The sequence below is a fragment of the Protopterus annectens genome, chromosome 8.part0 (genome assembly GCF_019279795.1).
Source record: "Protopterus annectens isolate FY-2018-M chromosome 8.part0, PAN1.0, whole genome shotgun sequence".
Taxonomy (NCBI): Eukaryota; Metazoa; Chordata; order Ceratodontiformes; family Protopteridae; genus Protopterus; species Protopterus annectens.
In genome coordinates, this window is record NC_056741.1 from 1,559,816,329 (window position 1) to 1,559,836,313 (window position 19,985).

The 19,985-nt window shown below is 41.5% G+C and overlaps 1 protein-coding gene across 1 annotated transcript in view; it reads left to right on the forward strand.

The window, feature by feature from the left end:
- The window catches only part of LOC122809546 (neurogenic locus notch homolog protein 1-like), a 2,715,638-nt gene that overhangs the window by 828,134 nt on the left and 1,867,519 nt on the right, over window positions 1-19,985 (forward strand). The window contains exon 9 of the mRNA XM_044081127.1: window positions 8,085-8,195. Within this exon, the coding sequence (XP_043937062.1) occupies window positions 8,085-8,195 (111 nt within the window). The remainder of the gene's footprint in view (window positions 1-8,084; window positions 8,196-19,985) is intronic.

The window sequence follows — 19,985 nt, forward strand, 5'->3', positions numbered from 1 at the left end:
ATTTATTCAATTAATTTTGGCGTTTTTTTAACTATATAAACAGTTTTTTCAGGTTTTTACTTCGTTCTGATGAAGTGTATTTTATACATGAAAGCGCTCAACCAACTGATTGTTAAAGGATTATTGTATTAAAGAACTTCTGTTTCTTTGCATTTCAACAAAGTGTGGATCGTGGTTTTCTCTGTGGGCTTTGGTGTTTCTTCAGTTATTTGTTGTACCCACAGTGATCTTTTGGTATATATATACACACATATATATATATATATATATATATATATATATATATATATATATATATATAAACACACACACTATATATATATATATATATATATATATATATATATATATATATATATATATATATATATATATATATATATATATATATATATATATACACACACATATAAATACATACATACATAGAGGAAGGTGCATTTAGATCTTTTTGATATATTGCAAAACATTTCATCTGTAATATAATATAAACTTTCACAAGAACACCTTAGTCATTAGTTTTGGCAGTGCAGGTTAAGGCTGTAAGTTGTTAAACTGATTTCTATATGCAAGGGTTTGATTTCCTTAGCCTGCATTTGCCTACTGGGTGACTCAGAGTAAGTCACTTCAACCAGTCAGGTTAGGGCAGCTGGTCAGGCTGGTGAGGTTTTTCAATGGTCTCTTTGTTCATAGGTTTAGTAACTACCTGTGATCCTAAAGTGTATTACATTAGCATTGTGAAAGGTACAGTGTGCTGTTTAAACAGAATCTTTTAAGAATTCTAAGAAGTTATTTCATAGGTTCGTAGGTAGGTACTAGGCTATCGGCCCTGTGGCCTATATAAACCTAGCCAAAAAGTTCCCTGGCTTTCACCACCCAAGAAAATTATTTTCCTGTGCCCCTGTCAAGCAGTGCCGCAGAAGTGATCCCCAGGGTGAATTTTCTATTTCCCATCCAGTCATCAAGGTTTTTCTTAAAGAGGGCCAATAAGGAGCTTTGCTTGACATGAATGGGTAGTTTGTTCCAGAGTATGAGAAGTCTCTGTGACAGGAATCTATCCCTCCAGCATGTTCTGTTTATTGTGGTGACAAGGTTTAGGTCCCTGGAGCGTGTGGTTCAGAGAGATTGGGATTTCTTTAAGTGTAGCATGTCCAACAGCTCTGGGTTTGACATAGCTTTGTATGTTAGGCAGAGATCACCTCGGAGTAAGTGATATGTGTTGAGTCGAGCTGGAGTTTTTTGAGACGGTCTGTGTATGGCATCTGTTTGAGGCCGCTAATCCTCTTAGTGAGGTGTTTCTGTGGCCTTTCCAATTGTTGTAGGTGTCTTGTGAGATACATGCCAAACAGGGCATTGGACTCTATAATGAGTCTGATGAGGGATGAGTAGAGAGGAACAATGACCACCTTTTTTCTACAGGAGAACCCTTTTGTGATGAGGTGAGCCACGTAGAAGGATTTCCTGACTACTGTGGCGATATGGTTATCAAAGGAGAGACTACTGTCCACCTGTGTCCTGAGGTCTCATCACACTTTCAGTGTTTAGTGAGCTACTGCCTATGTGGTAGTTCATGGGTACCAAGTTTTTCCCAAAGGGGATGACAGTGCGCTTCTTGGCATTGAGCTTGAGGCCATGACTTTGACACCAAGCATCTGTCTCTGCGAGGCCCTTTTGTAGAATGTCTACATCATTAGGTGATTCTATTATGACTCCAAGTTTGCAGTCATCTGTGAACTTTGTTAGCCAAAGACCTTCTGTGTTGGCCTGCACTTCTGAGAAGTAGATGCTGAACAGGAGAGGACCCAGGACCGAACCCAGTGGTACTCCACTCATCACTGGTCTTAAGTCGGACATGGAGTTGGCTACTTTTACTGTTTGGGTTCTGTCAGTAAGCCAGTTGGCCACCCATCTTGTGACATAGGCATTTATGCCCAGTTTAGTGAGTTTATCTATAATTCCAGAGTGGGGGATGGTATCAAAAGCCTTGACGAGGTCAATATAGGCTGTGTGCACTACCTTGCCCTCATCTCTGGCTCTAGTGACTGCTTCAAATAAGTCAATCAGGTTTAGTAGACATGATCTACCTTTTACAAATCCAAACTGAGTGGGGTCCATGGTTTGGAGGTTACCTATGTCTTTGTTTATAAGCTCCAAGATGATACTTTCCATAGCCTTGCAGACCAGGCTCATCAGGCTAATGGGGTGGTAGTTTTTGGGGTCCATGTTGGCACCCCCTTTGTGGAGTGGGATAACCATCGCTGTGCGCCATTCAGGAGGCACATAGCCTGAGGTGAGGCTATGATTGAACATGGTACTTAGGTGGAGTGCCAATTCATTCTATAGTTCATGCAGTATGCAGCCTGGGATATTGTCTGGTCCCATGGATGCTGTGTTCTTGGCTTTGGAGAGTGCTGTCTTTACTTATTCATCTGTGATTACAGGGGCTTTGCATTCTTCCGGTATTAAGCTGGGCCCTTTGGAGGGTGAGAGGGGGGGTAAAGTTAGCAGTGAACCTATCTGCCAGGATGTTGTCAATATCGGTTGATTCTGTATATTTAGTGCCATTGTGCTGTAGCTCAGCGCAGATCTGACTGTTGCCATTGAGATTCTTGACATAGCTGTAGAATGCTTTGTGGTTGTCTTTTGAATAAGTGGCAATTTTATTTTCATAACTGGCTTTGGAGGATTTTATGAGGGATCTCAGCTTCTTGCTGAGGCTGACCAGGGAGTTCCTCCAATCTTGGGATTTTACTCTTTTTGCAACAGCTTCTTCCTTCTGTTGTAGAGTTTGTTTATGGCAGGGGGCCACCAGATTGGCTTCCTTTTTTGGAGGATAGCGTCTTGGTTCTGTTGGGGATGGCACGATCCATGCACTTGTGTATGTGCTTATACAGTGCATTAGTGTAAGATTCAGCAGTCGTACCTCTATTTTCCGTCTGCATGGGTGTCGTGAAGTTTGCAACTTCTGTCTTAAGTAGCATGAAGTTGGCTTTGGAGTAGTTTTTGATGGTGGTTTCCTTATTGGAGGGTGGGGATGGGATATGGATGTCTAGGGTAATTAGCTTGTGGTCAGATCTGACCAGCGAGGAATTAACCTCTGGCATGGAACATCGGTTACCCATATTAGTAATGACCAGGTCCAGGATATTGCTGCCCCTGGTGGGGGTGTGGACAAGCTGATCCAAGGCATTGGAATTTATGAATTCCAGAAAACTTTCAGCAAATGAGTTGGTACATGAGTAGTTTTCACAGCTGATGGTGTGGTAGTTGAAAGCGCCCATAATTAAGGCATTGGGTTGTACCTTAATATTTTCCAGTATCTTAAGAAATGAAGAGTGAGAATCCTGGGGCATGGTGGGGGATCTGTAACAAGCTACAACCTGGATTGCAGTCTTGCCCAGTGTTAGTTGCACTTAGATAATTCCGGATGCATTAGGTTGAGCAACTAGCCTGGAGGTGTGGATATCCTTAGTGAATATGAACACGCCTCCACCTTTAGTTTTTCGGTCCAGGTTAGGTGGCCAAAAGGTGTGGTATGAATTATAGCCTGGTAATGCAGATGTGCTCTCTGAGAACCAGGTCTCCGTCACTGCACAGATGTCGATGTTCTCCATTTTAAGGAGTGCCTTGAATGAGTGCATTTTGAGGTCTAGACTTCTATCATTGAGTAGCATTACCGTCAGAGTTTGCTTGCTTATACTTGTTATGGTGGTGAATCTGGGCGATGGCAGGATGCTACTCAGGGCTAGGGTCATACCTGCCTGGGCTACAAGATCCAAGAGTTCCTGCATGCCTCTTTGAATGTACTCCAGGGAGGTACATCTCAGGCCATTCACACCAACATGGACAATGACAGAGTCATATTTATACTTGTTGTGGAGTGACCTGAGTTCGTGCATTTTGTGGTGGATCCTGGCACCCGACAGGCAGCTGACAGTAACTTTCTCCTTGTTTAGCCTGGTGAGTGGGACATCAGTGTGCCTGACTATAGAGTCACCTATGACTAGTGTGTTGGGTACATTGTTTTGCCTTATGGGCTGAGGTTGAGTGGCACACTGATTTTGTGGACTATGTGTCATTTGCTTAGAGTTGGGGGGTGGTAGTTGTCTGCGTTTCAGCTTGGGAGGTCTCTGTTGCTTGGGCAGATTTTTATTGAGAGCCTCCATGAATGTGGGTGTGTGCTTTGTGTTTCTATGTGTAGGTTTTGGTAGTGTGGGTTTTGAAGGACTATGTGTTGAGTCTGGTGTGGTGCAGGTGTTAACCTTCTCCTCTTGACTGTCTAGTCCAGTCTTGGGTGGAGAGAGCTTGGCTTCCAGTTTGGCTATATAAGTGCATCTCTCACAGGTTGTAGTGTTGGGTGGTAGGAGGAGAGGGTTGTCAGTGTACATGAGGCAGTTGCTACATTGCCCCAAGATGGCCAGATTCATCAGGTGGACATGAGAAAACACCAGGAACTGACCCATGGACATGCCTGGATAGGTGCTTATTAATTTAAGTACTAAGAACTGTTTTCCTCTTGACAAGTAAGGAAAGTCGAGTGCTGTAGTAATTTCTAGTTTATTTAGTGCTTACAATGAGTTCTGAGCAAGTGCTGAGCACAAGGAAACCGTTTTAAATGCTGAAACTAAAAAACTGGCTAGTTCTAGCTATTTCAGTTTCTTAGTAATGAGTACAAATGCTATTATTTTGACAATGGCTAAATCAGTGCTATAGCAATTAGTCCATAATTGCACAGTTAAATAATGTTATTTCTAAACTGCATTACTATAGTTGTTTGATACATGCTGTACAATGTTAATACTGTTTTGTATTCCTGTTCATTGTTCTGCAAATGAACTGTTGCACTGTTCGAAATCTACAAATAAGAAAATATAATTGCCTGTTGAAACTTGTGAATGCCTAATTAGCCCAGGTCATGACTGAAAGCACGGCCAATCCACCTACCTGGTCAACAAAGTTAATAACTAAATAAATAAGATTTCCATGTGTGGGTCTTAACAACTCCAATTCCTTGCAGTACAAGAGTAAAAGAGATCTGCTTTGACTGAATCAGTAAAGCAAATACAGCTGGACTCCTTATGAAGTTTTCTTGTCAGTATCACAACTAAAGGCATAGGGCTTTGTATCATTGCACTCCCACACAGGACACCATGGCATTTCTCTTATTTGGCTTCAAAGTCAGTTTGCCATTACTATGAAAGCTTTTTTTTGAAGTTTTCCTCTCACCTCTTCTGTCTTATCCGTGGTATAATCCTTTTTCAGTACTTTTGTATCAGAAGTGAATTATTATTATTTTTTATCTTTATTAACAGAGTTAATCAAGTTTCATGATTTTGCCTTATTCGCTGTTAATTTAGTTACATGTAAAACGAAGCAGTAAGTTATATTCTGCAGTCTTTCAGTTTGGTTATTCATTTATGTGTTTAGATTTTAGGAATTTTCAAGTCAGGAACTAGATAGAAATTTTATCTGTAATCTGTGAGTAGACAGAATTAATATATTTTTAATACCTTTGTTGAATTATCATTTGTGACACAGGCAAACTTACATTTATATCAAAGTAATCAAACGATATTTACATGTAAGAGTGGTACAGGATATGTACAAGGGTAGTGTGACATTGGTGAGGACTGCGGTGGGAGTGACAGATACGTTTAAGGTGGAGGTGGGATTACATCAAGGATCAGCTCTGAGCCCTTTCTTACTTGCAGTGGTGATGGACAGGTTGACAGATGAGATTAGACAGGAGGCCCCATGGACTATGATGTTTGCAGATGACATTGTGATATGTAGTGAGAGTAGGGACCAGGTTGAGGAGACCCTGGAGAGGTGGAGATATGCTTTGGAGAGGAGAGGAATGAAGGTCAGCAGGGCTAAAACAGAATATATGTGTGTAAATGAGAGGGAGGGTAGAGAAATGGTGAGGATGCAGGGAGTAGAGTTGGTAAAGGTGGATGAGTTTAAGTACTTGGGATCAACAGTTCAGAGTAATGGTGAGTGTGGAAGAGAGTTGAAGAAGAGAGTACAGGCAGGGTGGAATGGGTGGAGAAGAGTGTCAGGAGTGATTTGTGACAGACGGGTACCAATAAGAGTGAAAGGGAAGGTCTACAAGAGGGAAGTGAGACCAGCTATGTTATATGGGTTGGAGACGGTAGCACTGACGAAAAGGCAGGAGTCAGAGCTGGATGTGGCAGAGTTAAAGATGTTAAGATTTGCACTGGGTGTGAATAGGATGGACAGGATTAGGAATCAGTATATTAGAGGGTCAGTTCAGGTTGGACAGTTTGGAGACAAAGCAAGAGAGGCGAGATTGTGTTGATTTGGACATGTGCTGAGGAGAGATGCTGGGTATATTGGGAAAAAGGTACTAAGGATGGAGCTGCCAGATAAGAGGAAAAGAGGAAGGCCTAAGATAAGGTTTATGGATGTGGTGAGAGAGGACATGCAGGCGGTTGGTGTGAAAGAGCATGATGCAGAGGACAGGAAGAAATGGAAACAGATGATCCGCTGTGGCGACCCCTAACGGGAACAGCCGAAAGAAGATGATGATGATGATGATTTACATGTTCACATTTACAAATACAATTCACATCTACTGTTATATAAAGTAAGCAACAGTACATTAATTATAACATTCTTGTGTTCTCATAAATCTCATTCCTCTTCCAAAACATTTTCTGCATATATTCACACAATTTCCATTTGTTTTTGTGTGATTTACTCCTACCATTTTCTAAAGATCCCACTTCCTGTTCTTTTATCTCTGTTACAATTTTCACTACTTCAGTTACAGTTGGTTTAGATTTTGATTCCCATTTTCTAGCAAGGGTTATTTTGGCAGCCAACAGAATTTAACTTAACAAGGCCTTACTATGTGTAGGAAATTCAGATCCTGTATCCCAGCTCGCAAAACTTATTTCCTTAATGACCATCATTTGCTCACCCAGAATTCCTACTAGAGTACTCTTTAGGGAATTTTTAGTCTACCAACTCATTATACTCTGAAAGCATATGTTCCCAGTTACCTCCTTTTTCCCCACCACACTTCCAACATTTGCCATTTACCTGAGGAGAAATTCTCTGGAGTCTGTTTGGGGTATAAAAGTAGCTATGCAAACACTTCCAAGCAAAAATCATAAATCTTCTATATTTTACTGCAGATTTGGCATTCATACATATGTCTTCCCATTGTTTCTTTGAGAATTGCATATCTGATCTCTCTTCTCAATTTTTTCTGACGTCTTCTGATTAATTCTTGTAGCTATCATGCAGTATTTTATGTGTCCTACTAATTTTACCTTTTTTAACAGAAGCTTCTGTTCTGGTTTCAATTAAAAACTCAACCAGTGCAGGTCTCTCATTTAGGATTCCCCCATCCCTTTCCCTTTGTCTATACTCTGATATCAATCAGTGATAGGGAAAGCAATCACTAGCCTGCAATCCAAATATCTTCTTGGCCTCTTCCTATTCTATTACCTATCCCACTCAGATTATTTGTTCTCAGTACCTTGGTTCATTTGCCATCTTCCTCTAGTAAATTCTAGCCTCCTCTTGTCTATTCTCTGTAACCCTAATTGCAGCCATCTCTATTGTCAGAATCTCCTTTCTCCATTCCCATGTTGGTTTACTTCTTAGCATACTTTCTGCTTCTTTATGAATGTAATCGGTATGACTGTTCTTATTCTGCTTAAGGATCTGTGCCCAAAATCCCACTCTTATTTCTTGAATTACACCCTGCTTCATCATCATTCCTTTCCACTTTGAATTGTAAGTGGAATGGATTAGTGTTTGGAGAAAATGTGAAGTAGGAAGAATTTTAATTTCCAGATGACAGCAAAGTTTATTTGGGATACATTTTTCATTTGCAACCATGCATGTGTCATGTTTATTGAAGATATTTCTGAGTCAGAGAAACAATATTGTAATTTTGATTTTTTTTTTCTAGAAGTAACATGCTTTTGTTTTGAAGATAACATTGAAATGCTTTTGATTACTTAAGGGATAAAAGATACAAGAACTCTGTGTAATTGATGTTTCACTTAATTCTTTTTCATGATTGATTGATTTATGTCTGTCTGTTGTAGGATCTTCATTTTCTGGTCTTCCATGTAGCAGGGGAAGATTTTGTCCAGCAGGAACAGAAGAAGAATTGCTTTGTCCACCCGGAACATTTACACAACACATAGGATCATCAAGTAGGTGCTAAGATTATTCTAGAAGCTTCCTAGATTCACATACTGTGGTACCAAAAAATGGTTCACAAAAATGACGGTATAGAGTGGGAAATAATGTATGGTTGTAGTTTAAATTCTTTTCATATGAAAATTAAGTGATGTGCCATGACTGAAAATTCAACTAAGATTTAGAGTGGCACATTATTAATGTTCTGCTAGTTTTAGATTTGTCCCGGTAATTAAATAAATATTGCAAGGTACAAAAAGGTTTGGTAAATCTCTTGCAACAGTAGTGTCCTTAATGAAATGATGGTTCAGATATTAAGGAGATACATACTGAGAGTGTTTGTTGGTTTCTTTACAAACCATTTCAAAGACTAACTTTTCTCAATGTTGTTAGAAGAAAAAATGCAAATATTTGTCAATACTGAAGTATCTCTACTCATCACAAACAAAAGCATTACGTCCATGTTAAATTAAAAGGAAATACTTTGCCTGCTTTTGTCCTCTACTGATTTGCAGTCTGAAGTCCTTTAGTAATATACAATAAAAAGAAGTTATGTACTTACCATAACGTTCCATGTGAGTTGTTTATCTTGTCTTTATTCTCACTGATGGGTTCGGAGCCGATCCTCTGCTCCGACACGGCCGATAGCAAAGCTCAAGGTTTGCCAGTAGCTCGAGACCAAGCCCCTTATCCCACTGCACTGCTGGAATTACCTCAGATCTTGTTTGCTGCGAGTATATATACCCTTTTATTTATTTCTATAAGGAAGCACTTCCCGAAGGGGAAGAAGAAGTATTGAATAACCAGGATGGTACTAGCCTCTAAGTCAACTGTCAGCCAGGAGGGGGAAGGAGGGAGGGACGTGAGAATAAAAGAGAGATAAACAACTCACATGGAACGTTATGGTAAGTACATAACTTCTTTATGTGAAGTTGTTAAATCTCACCGTTTATTCTTACTGATGGGTAGCGTCCCTAGAACCCTCAATCTTGGGTGACTCATGGAAGTACATTTTTCAGTAACGTGGAACCAAAGGAAGACCTGTCCCTGAAAGCCTTGTCTACTTTGTAATGTGTGATAAAGGTATGAGGCTTAGACCAAGTGACTGCAGCACAAATATTGTCAAGGGGCAATTTAGCTTGAAAGGCAGAAGACGTAGAAACAGCTCTGGTAGAATGAGCCTTAGGTTTGTGTGTCAATGGCATGCTAGCATTCGCATAAACAAAGGATATACAATCTGATAACCATTTAGATAAAGTTGTTTTAGCCACTGGATTACCTTTTCTGGCTTCTGAAAAGGATACAAAAAGTTAATCTGATTTTCTAATGTCCTTAGTTCTGTCAAGATAAAATCTGAGCTTTCTGTGTACATCAAGTTTGTGCAGCATGTATTCCAATTTGTTAGAGTGGTTGGGAAAAAAGACTGGCAGCTCAATGACCTGATTGATATTGGATTCAGAACAGACTTTAGGCAAAAAGGAGGGGTTTGTTCTGAGAGATACTCTATCAGCATGGAAAATCATGTAAGGAGGCTTAACAGATAATGCTTGAAGTTCTGACACTCTGCAGGCAGAAGTAATGGCTACCAAAAATATAGTCTTCCAGGACAAATATTTGAGATCACAAGAAGATGCTGGTTCGAAAGGGGGGAGAATAATTTGAGACAGCATAAAATTCAAATTCAAGGGAGAATAAGGAATTTTGACAGGAGGTCTCATGTGAAAGGCACCTTTAAGAAAAGCCTTAGATAATTTATGGCTCATAACATTCAACCCATTGAATCCAAGGTGGAAATTTGATATGGCAGCTAACTGGACTTGAACTGTGGCAGCTACTGCTCCTTCTTTAAAAATCTTTGTCAAAAATTCTAAAATGGACGATAAAGGAGCTTGGAAATGGTCGATTTTCTGTATATTGGCCCAAATTGAGAACCTGTTCCACTTACTGCGGTACAGTTTCCTGGTGGATGGCTTGTGAGAAGACAAAAGAATTTGTCTTGTATCATCTGAGAGCGAATAAAGCCTGGCAATTAAGGGAAGTGGATTAGCCAAGCAGTCAGTTTTAGGGACTGCAGTGAAGGATGGAGGTCCCCTGACGGGTGTGTCAGAAGGTCTGGAACTGGGTCCAGGATCCATGGATCCTCCAGTAGATGATGGTGAAGGAAGGGGAACCAAATCTGTCGAGGCCAGTAGGGATCTATGAGGATAACTGTCCTTCCCAGTGACTTTGCTTTCTATAAAAAAATTGGGTATCACTGGAATAGGTGGGAATGCATATAGGAGACCCGGAGGCCAATCGTGTACGAGTGCGTCTCTCGAGGAATGTCCCGGAGGTGGTATTAAGGCAAAGTAGCTTCTGCATTTGGTATTGATGTGACTGGCAAAGAGGTCGCAGCAAGGTTGGCCCCATTTGCGGAAAATCAGATCTGCAACTTGTTGGTTGAGAGACCACTCGTGAGGCAACAGTATTGCCCTGCTTAGCTTGTCCGCTATCACATTGGATTTCCCCGGGATGTGCATTGCTATCAGAAAATGGTGGGACGACACATCCCATTGCCATACCCTGAGTGCTTCTCGACAAAGGGGGTAAGACTTAGTTCCGCCTTGTTTGTTCAAGTACCAGACCACTGACATGTTGTCCATCTGAATTACAATTCTTCCTAGAGGAAGAGAGTCCTGAAAGTACTGCAACACCAGAAGTACCGCTCTCAACTCCAGAACATTGATATGCAGATGTGACTCTTGATCCGTCCATGTGCCTTGGGCAGTCTTTCCCTGAAAATGCCCCACCCACACCCTATCAGGGAAGCGTCCATGGTCACAGTGGATACTGGGGGGGAAGAACAAAGGATCTTCCGATAGTAATATGAAGAGACGTCAACCACCACTGAAGGGCTCTCTTGCAAGAATGTGTGATGAGAATCATGTAGTGCATCGGTAGCTTTTGGTAGGACCACTGAGCAAAGAGGAGCCATTGAAGGATTTGCATATGCATCCTTGCGAGTGGTACAGCCAGGATTGCTGCTGCCATCAACCCTAGTACCTTCAAGACCTCTGCTGCTGTAGCTTTGTTCTTTGACACCAGTGAGATGACGTGTTGGTGAAGAAGTGAGACTCTTTCGATTGGAAGATGTAGAGTGGTGGTTGAGGTATCTAACTCTGCTTCTATAAAAACAGTATGCTGCGATGGCAATAAGGCAGACTTTTCAAAGTTGATTGTAATGCCTAATTGATGGCAGAGTGTCAGAGTATATTGTGTTGCCTGAGTCAATTGGTGCCTAGTGGTAGCAGTGAGGAGCCAATCATCTAGGTATGGAAACACCTGGAATCCCAGACGCCTCAGGTGAACCGTCACCACTGCCATGCATTTGGTGAACACCCTGGGGGCTGTAGTGAGACCTAAGGGCAGGGCTCAAAACTGGTAATGATTGGCTCACAGCCGGAAACGCAGGTGACCCCTGGAGCGTCTGTTCATCTTTATGTGATAGTATGCGTCCTTGAGATCTATGGAGCACATCCAATTGCTTTTCCCTAGGAAGGGAAGAATAGACTGAAGCGTGACCATTCGGAACTTCTCTTTCTTTACAAATTGGTTGAGTCTGCTGAGGTCCAAGATAGGTCTCCAGTCTCCTGTTTTCTTTGGTACCAAAAAGAATCTTGAGTAAGTTCCGAATCCAACTTGGTCTGCTGGGACTGGTTGGATGACTCATTTTTCTAGCAATCTTTGGACCTCTACGATTGCTTGTTCCCTGAGATTGGGTGGAACATCTGGGATTCTGCTTACAGGAGTAGGTGGGGAAGAGAACGGTATGAAATATCCTCTGGAAATGATGCTTTGTACCCATGTATCTGATGTTATGTTTAGCCAGGCTTCTGGGTACAAAGACAAGTGACCCCCGACTGCCTCCAGAGCCAAACAGCTGGGCCCCCTTTCAGGAGTGCTGGTAGGGCTGACCAGAGAACTGGCCTCTGTCACCCTGTTGCTGTGGACCCCCTCTGCCGCGCGGGCGGCGTCTTCTGTTATAACCCCCTCCTTTGCCTCTAGAGGGGGTTTCTCCACGTGTATCCTGAAAGGCTCCCTGTGCTATTTGGAACCACATTTTCCCTCCCCTGGGCCCTTGGGGTAGGGCAGTGTAGGGGTAGAAAAATGGACTCCAACGACAGATAGAGAATTGCCTTCCTGCTCACACCTGGTTAAAGTTTCCTTTACTTTAGGCTCAGACAGTGATGAGCCATCAAATAGGGTGTTGATAAAGGAAGGCTTAAAGGGTTCTGCAAAGGAAAAGAGACGCATCCAGGCTTGTCTCCGCAGAGCAATGCCTGAACTAGCGGCTCTACTCTAACCATCAACTGCATAAGATATGAGATGCATGGACGAGTTTACAACCAAGTTTAGGGTAGCGAGCTGTGTGTTGACTTTGTCAGCAACCCCTGCAGCGACCGTACCCTGGAGAGTATCTCCTAGCTCTTTCAGGAGATGTCTTTGCAGTCTCGTAAAATGGGTTAAATAGTTCAGCGATCGCAGAGAAAAAGTCGCTGAACTAAACATGCGTTTCCCATATGTATCCATGATCCTAGAATCTCTGTTAGGAGGATGGATAGATGCGGATGTTTTAGACACTTCCTTTTTGGTAGCTGCAGCTACCACCATGGCATCTACAGGCACTCCTTTGGTCAAAAAGGCTTTGTCCACTGGGGCAGAGATGAACTTATTCGGCTTCCGAGGGACAGGTTCCATGGCCTCCGGTGACTCCCACGCCTTACGAGAGATCAGCTCCATGAGCTCATCATAAGGCGGAGACACCCAAGAAGTGGAAGGTTGAGACCCAAAAGTCTTCAAGAGCACTGACTCGTCCTCAGTAGGGGTTTTGGACTGCCAACACCCCTCTGACTAAGGATCTCTAATATCTCTGCAAAGGAGATATCCTCAGAGTGGGATCTAGGGGACCCTTCTGACTCATCCAAGTCCGTGTCAAATGTCAAAGACTCCTGTGGGGAGTCTAAGTGCCTACTCTAGCACAGTCTCTTCCTGGGTACCTCCTCAGTGTGGAGATCTGGGGAGGTATCGGAAGAGCAGGGGATGCCCTGTGGGTCCACTTGAGGCTCGAGGTCTCTACGCTTAGGGGGACCGGTAGACGTAGAAGTGGACACAGGAGCTTGAGGGGAGAAGGAAGCCCAAACTGGTGCCAATGATGTCTTAGGAGACAGGACTCTCCTCATGGCATCGAAAGCACCATGGCTCTGACAAGAAGGGGTAGACGGATCCGGAGGGACCATCCGATCCTCCCGCACTGAAAGCATGGGCTCCGAGCCAGAGATAGGAGCCAAGCTCATCCGAGCCGAAGCCCCGAGAGAAAGAGTTGGCATCGACAAATTGGTCCAACTATCCTCCCCGGACCCGACAGGAGACATCTGAGTAGATGGAACCGATAACACCAGTGCGGGTCTCAGTTCCAAAGGTTCGACAAGCATCGGTTCGGGCTCCTTCAGCTCTGAGAGTCCAGTACAGCTCGGAGGAGGAGTAGTCAAATCCAGTTCAATGGTCTTTGCCTCCGACGAAGTGGTCGGGGCCGACAACAATTTAGCAAGTCCTGGTGCCCTTAGAAGCTTCTGCACTAGCCGATCCATGTCCATATCAGAGAGACTGACTGAATACTTAGAGGAATGCACTGAAGGTGCTGACTGGAACAGAGGAGATGAGTGAACCTCAGAGACCGGCTCCAAGACTGGGAGCTGGCTCCAAACCAAAGGGACACTCGGTTCCGAGAACTGTGGAACCGATGACCTTGTACCCTCTGATCTCTTTGCCTTCTTGGATTGTTTAGAATCAGAAGATTTTGAAGATTTAGAAGAAGTGCTGGCACCTTCCTGGCTACTCAACGCCTCAGAAAAAGTATGCTGCAGCAATCCCCTATCTATGAGATTTCTCCTTCTCTCTAAGAGAACCCTAGATGAAAAATAGTGGCAAATACTGCAGGAGTCGTGGAGGTGTTTAGCCCCCAGACAGTAAACACATTGGACATGTCCGTCCGTGACGGACATTTTCTGTCTACAATCTGGACATTTCTTAAACCCCGATTTGGGGTGAGACTTTTCTCTCTCATCCGACATTTTATAAGAGACACACCACAAAATTAACCTGTAAAGGTTAAATACAGGGCTAACTAACATTTAACATGTAACATTTGTTAACGTCTGTTATGTACTTCACAGATAAAGATTCTAGTTGTCTACTGATGTACTATGTTCTTCATCTGTAAATATGTTGTAAGGAATTGCTATGTAAATTGTTAATCACTATGTAATCCAATGTAACTACTGTCTGTTTATTTTAACTGTGGAGCTTTTCTCCCCGGGCCTCCGCTGAAAATGGACCTACGTCCAATCGGACACTCCCGGTCAATAAATATAAATAAATAAATCTAAATAAATAAATAAATAAACTAAGCCCACACTAAACAATATAGTAAGAACAAGTAGAAATTGTTAAACTAAATAGGGCTAAGAAAGGCCCCAACACTAAGAAAAACAAGCCAACACAGGGCACTATCACTATAATCTAACCTACTTTAAACTATTATTATTTTTTTACAAGAAACAAACACACACACACACTAAATATGAATAATCTCTCAAAAAGAGAAGAAAAAAGTTTTTTTTAAAACTTGCGATTTTTCAAAATGGTCTGAGCTAACTGGATCACTGAGATTTTTCTTGCCGCAGCAAACTAGATCTGAGGTAATTCCAGCAGTGCATTGTGGGATAAGGGGCTTGGTCTCGAGCTACTGGCAAACCTTGAGCTTTGCTATCGGCCGTGTCGGAGCCGAGGATCAGCTCCAAACCCATCAGTGAGAATAAACGTCGAGATTTAACAACTTCATATTCTGTGTTATCAGATTGAACTACAAAATTAGTATTGAATATCTTCATAAACTTCTCATGATCACGCACATTCAAAAAGTCCTATGACTGCACAACAGTTGTTATTGTCTCTCCTGTGGCTCTGAGTATGCAGATGTACTGGGTTTGATGAGAGGAGAGGGAAAGCTGGAAGCAATGAAGGTTTTGACATTTAGTTTTCTTACATGGCAGAATGCTCAACTTAAAAGGAATCTACAAATGCAAATGGTGGGCTTACTTGTTTCCACATTTCCCTACCTCTACTGCCACCAAGAGAGAATTTTGAAAGTAAATAGAAGCTAAAATCACAAAACTACTGTTAGAGCTTACAGCTTCAACTTTAAATATGGGATACATAGAAATGCAAGATTTCTGTGTTCTTACATAGCCTCAATGTTTCTAGTCTGCAGTTAACAATGTTTTATTTCTACAGTTTTCTCACTGGAGATGTTACCAAGAAATACAAGCAGGAATAATAAATTATGAGAGATGGAACGTCAGAGGGGTGTTTGTTTTTTAAAGCTACAAAGATGAACTGATAAGATCATTTAGAAACTGAGTTGTAATCAGGAAAATCTGCTCAGTGATCTTTCTTGCATCCATTTTGGATCATCACCTGTGTATAGAATGTAACTTCTGTTCTGTATGTGGCACAGTTTAACCTCTAGTTTTCCCTATATGCATAACTTAATAGATCAACATTCCCTTTGTGGAAACCACAAAAACGTTAATATTCCCTGTTTGCAGAGTACATGATTGTAACTGTAATACTGCCGATATGCATACGCTATAACTTTATTGTTCATTGTATACACTGTGTACTCTCTGTTTCCCATAAAAATTAACTTCCACTATATCATGGTGGGTCATTTGCAAAGGCTGCCATGTCATAGGCTCATGATTTAATCGTGATCTGCATGTGTGAAGCCTTACCTGTTCTTTTTCTGTGTTAGTTTTCTCCAGATGATTGATTTTGCTGTTCCAAATACTGTAATTGTTTGTACTTAGCCTTCTGATCTAGAATGTGGCTAAAAATTTTGCCATGGGCCTACTTCACTTGTCCAATTAACAAACAAATAAATTAAAATGAAATATTCAATATGTACCTGAATACAAGCTATCTTATGGAACCGCAGAATCCTGTTTATTAGAATGTGTGAACATCTGACCATAATAGAGGCTGCTTCACAGTACACGTGTTCCTACCCCTCATGACAGCATTACTAATCATGATTTATGAAGTGGCTGGTGCCACTGTTTTACAGTATGGGGGTTATCTGTGTTTAGAATTTATTGATGCACTTGCTTGCCTGTGTTAATATCCCCCCCAAAAAAAATTTTTGCCAGGGACAAACGTGACAATTTAGGTTTCGGTAATAGTACTGGCACTGATGACAGAGACAGGAGTAAAAAAGCTATACCTCTCTTGCCTGGCCTAGGGGTGGTGACATGTGGCATGTTGAAGGGCATAAATCCCAGTAAAGATTCTCTGGTTGAAACTGGAGAAACAGCATAAGCCATTTCCTGACAGATGGGAGTGTGTGACTTCCTGAGGTGCTACATGACTTCTGGAAGTAGACCACAACTGAACCAAAGAAAACTGGTAAAAATAATAAAACAGAGCGGTCCACGTAACACAAACTCCACTTTAATAAAAGTTTAGCGCTTTCGTCAGAAATGTTTCCAACTTCATCAGAACGCTTTCCTACAACAATCATGGATTTAAATACATACAAAACGATCACATGACTTCAAAAACACGTCCTTCTTATACAAAATTTAAAAATACAGACATCTGAATACTTTATATTCAAGCCTTGCCTGCTTCTACTAAAAAAATGCATGTATGCATTACTAAAATAAATGCATTATGTGTTTGTATAAAGAGCATTGTTGTATTTGCTTTTTTATTTTCAAGTGGGTAATTTATTTTAGTTACTGATACGAATACATACATGTATTTTTTTGGTAGAAGCAGGCAAGGTTTGAATATAAAATATTCAGATGTCTGTATTTTTAAATTTGGTATAAGAAGGGCGTGTTTTTGAAGTTATGTGATCGTTTTGTATGTATTTAAATCCATGATTGTTGTAGGAAAGTGTTCTGATGAAGTTGGAAACATTTCCGACAAAAGTGCTAAACTTTTATTAAAATGGAGTTTGTGTTACATGGACCGCTCTGTTTTATTATTTTTACCACTTCTGGAAGTGGAGGAGACCCCCACATTCTACCAGTTCTATACCCCTACCCAATCACTTAGCACATAACAGAGATGTTAGAGTTTAAGCAAAAACTCCCTTAAGGCTGACTGAATGATTGCATTAATGTGACTGACTCTTCTCTGACAGGAAACAAATATGTGTGATTGTATCAGCCAGAAGGACTACAGTGTTGGAGGCCTAAAAACTAAGCTGCTGAGAAGGCTGTACAACCTTTCCATAAATCTTCCATCTTTACTTCTACCCACCAGTGTTTCAGCTTCATTTATAACCCCATATAGTTCAGGCAGTCATCTTGCTGTACTCCAAAATGTTGGCCCCATTTCAATACATTCTCAGCCCAGAGCTACTGCCTACCTCTACCTATCTGAAATATTTTCTGCTAATGAGGACTCCACCAGGAGTGGTGGAATGCACCTTTCTTTATACACTTTCACCAAGTGAGCCATGACCCCAAGAAATGTATTCTTAATTAAAAACACTGTACATAGCAGCTGCAGATTCTTGTAAAAGATCTCCTCAGCTAATTCAGTGGACTTAATTTAAAGGCACCAGTAATCTCCTATCTCAGGTCCTTGTCCAGAATCTAATAGGATCCATTTTAAAAATCTTCAAGGAAGGCTCAAATGTGAGGCTAAACATCTAGGAACTGAATCCTGTCCCCAGACAACTCTTGATCATTACTTTGTAAATTACTTGAAGGTGCTCGAGTACCCTAAAACGCTTTGTCTACCCTTGTTCCCATATGCAAACTAAAGTCAGAAGAGGGTTTATTTTGGATACTAAAAATGCATACAAAAATTTTTAGGACCATTGCTTATTTAAAACTTTCTAAATGTTGATACTAGATAAACTATTGTCCCCTCCACTGCCAGTTATGTAATTATTTTATATTCTGTCCATTCATACGTAGTAGTAAACATCTTTTCTCTTTATCTGGAAATAGTAACAGTCATGATGGCCTTAAGAGTGTATGGCAAAAGTGCAAGGCTGTCCTGGGCTATGACCAATACCTACCACACACAGATGAGCTTCACAGTGATGCCCTTCTGTGACACTGTTGCAGTGTTCTTTACTATAGGTATCTTCTGCCCAGGAAACCCAATGTTCAGCCAGTATATAAAAGACTTTTATAATCTTGCATGTGCTGTACATCACATGTCTGCTCTTCACACAGGACATAGGGCATAAAGGTGATGTACGGATGCAGTTACCCAGAATTTTTTTGCCACCAGTCCAAATGTCATTATTGCTCTCAGTCTGAATGTCTTGTTGCTGTGCTGCAGTACCTAGCTGTCAAATAAGCTCCCCATTGGGGTTGTTTTTATTTCCTTTGGTCTTTTATTTTATTTTGCTTATGTGGAGTTCTTGTCATCCAAGAAGGGTAAATGTTAGTGTGGAGGGCAAGTTCCTTATAAGGATCATCATTAACAGTAATGGTGTTGTTTAGGTGCTTCCACGATCATACCTGTTGTAGTATTTGTAAGGCATTTGTGCCTAAGACACTCAGAAGCCATTTGTCTTCCCTGGCCATTTATTTTGAAAACCAATGACTTAAACAGTTAGCCCAGGGTAGCATGGCAGACTCCATTAACCCCGAGATACTCACACTAGGTAAGAAGATGTCTTAGCTGGATTCTTCAGCTGTCCAGCCTCCACCAGAAGTTCCTCTAGAAGTATATGACAGCTATGTAGGCCATCCATAGTCTATATCAGGTTCCTCTGCTGTGACCCTATTGCAGGCTGGCATGGATACGTCTGCTTGAGATGTTGAGGGGGAACTGCAGTTGATTATCTCTGAAGGTCCTAGAGGGATTCTGCAGATATTGGTCAGGGAGGAGGTTTTGGGTACTCTTATCGAATCTCACCAATGGGTAGAACCTCTGGTATTTATTAGGGCTGATGTCCCATCCAAGAAAAGACAAAAGATGAAGCATGTTTTGGTCCATCCTAAGGATCCTGAAAGGGAATGACAAGTTTACTCAGTGCTTGTTTTCTACCATGATGGCCCTGAAGCTTCTTCAAGGGGTTTTGGTGCCTCCTCCTCCTTGGACCTCTACCCTTTCTAAATGGCTTAGGGAACAGGATTCCTCACTTGAGGATTCAGTGTCTGATGAGGGGTCCTTGTCCTATTCTTCACAGATGCCTTCATCTTTGACTTATGGTTCTGATGAAGAGGAGTCAGTTAGCCTTGAGTCTCCTTTTGAGGAATTATCCTTTGGGGACACAGTTACTAGGATGATGGAATTCTTTAAGTGGGATTCTTAAGTGTCTGATATTCAGAGAAAGTATTATGAGTTGCTTCAGGTGAATAATCCTAAACTATCAGCAGTTTCTCCTGCGTTGGCTGCTTTGTTCGACACTTTCATTACTGCTTTCAAGTCTCCTGATTCTCAGCCTCCTGCTCCTAAGAAACCTGATAGGTTCTATAAGGTCCTTGATGATTGTCAATTTTTATGTGAGTCCTCCTGATGATCCTGCTGTAGTGTCAGTCTCTTACAAATCTTCCAAGCTCTTGCCCTCTTCAAAACTTTTACCTTCCAATAAGGATAGTAGGGCAATGGAGAGGATTGGTAAGAAGATTTGCACTGCTTCTACTTTGGACTTTAGGGTTTTTAATTACCAGATCCACACAACAAGATATGTTTTGGCCATGACTGCTCAGGCTTGTCAGGTACTTCTGACC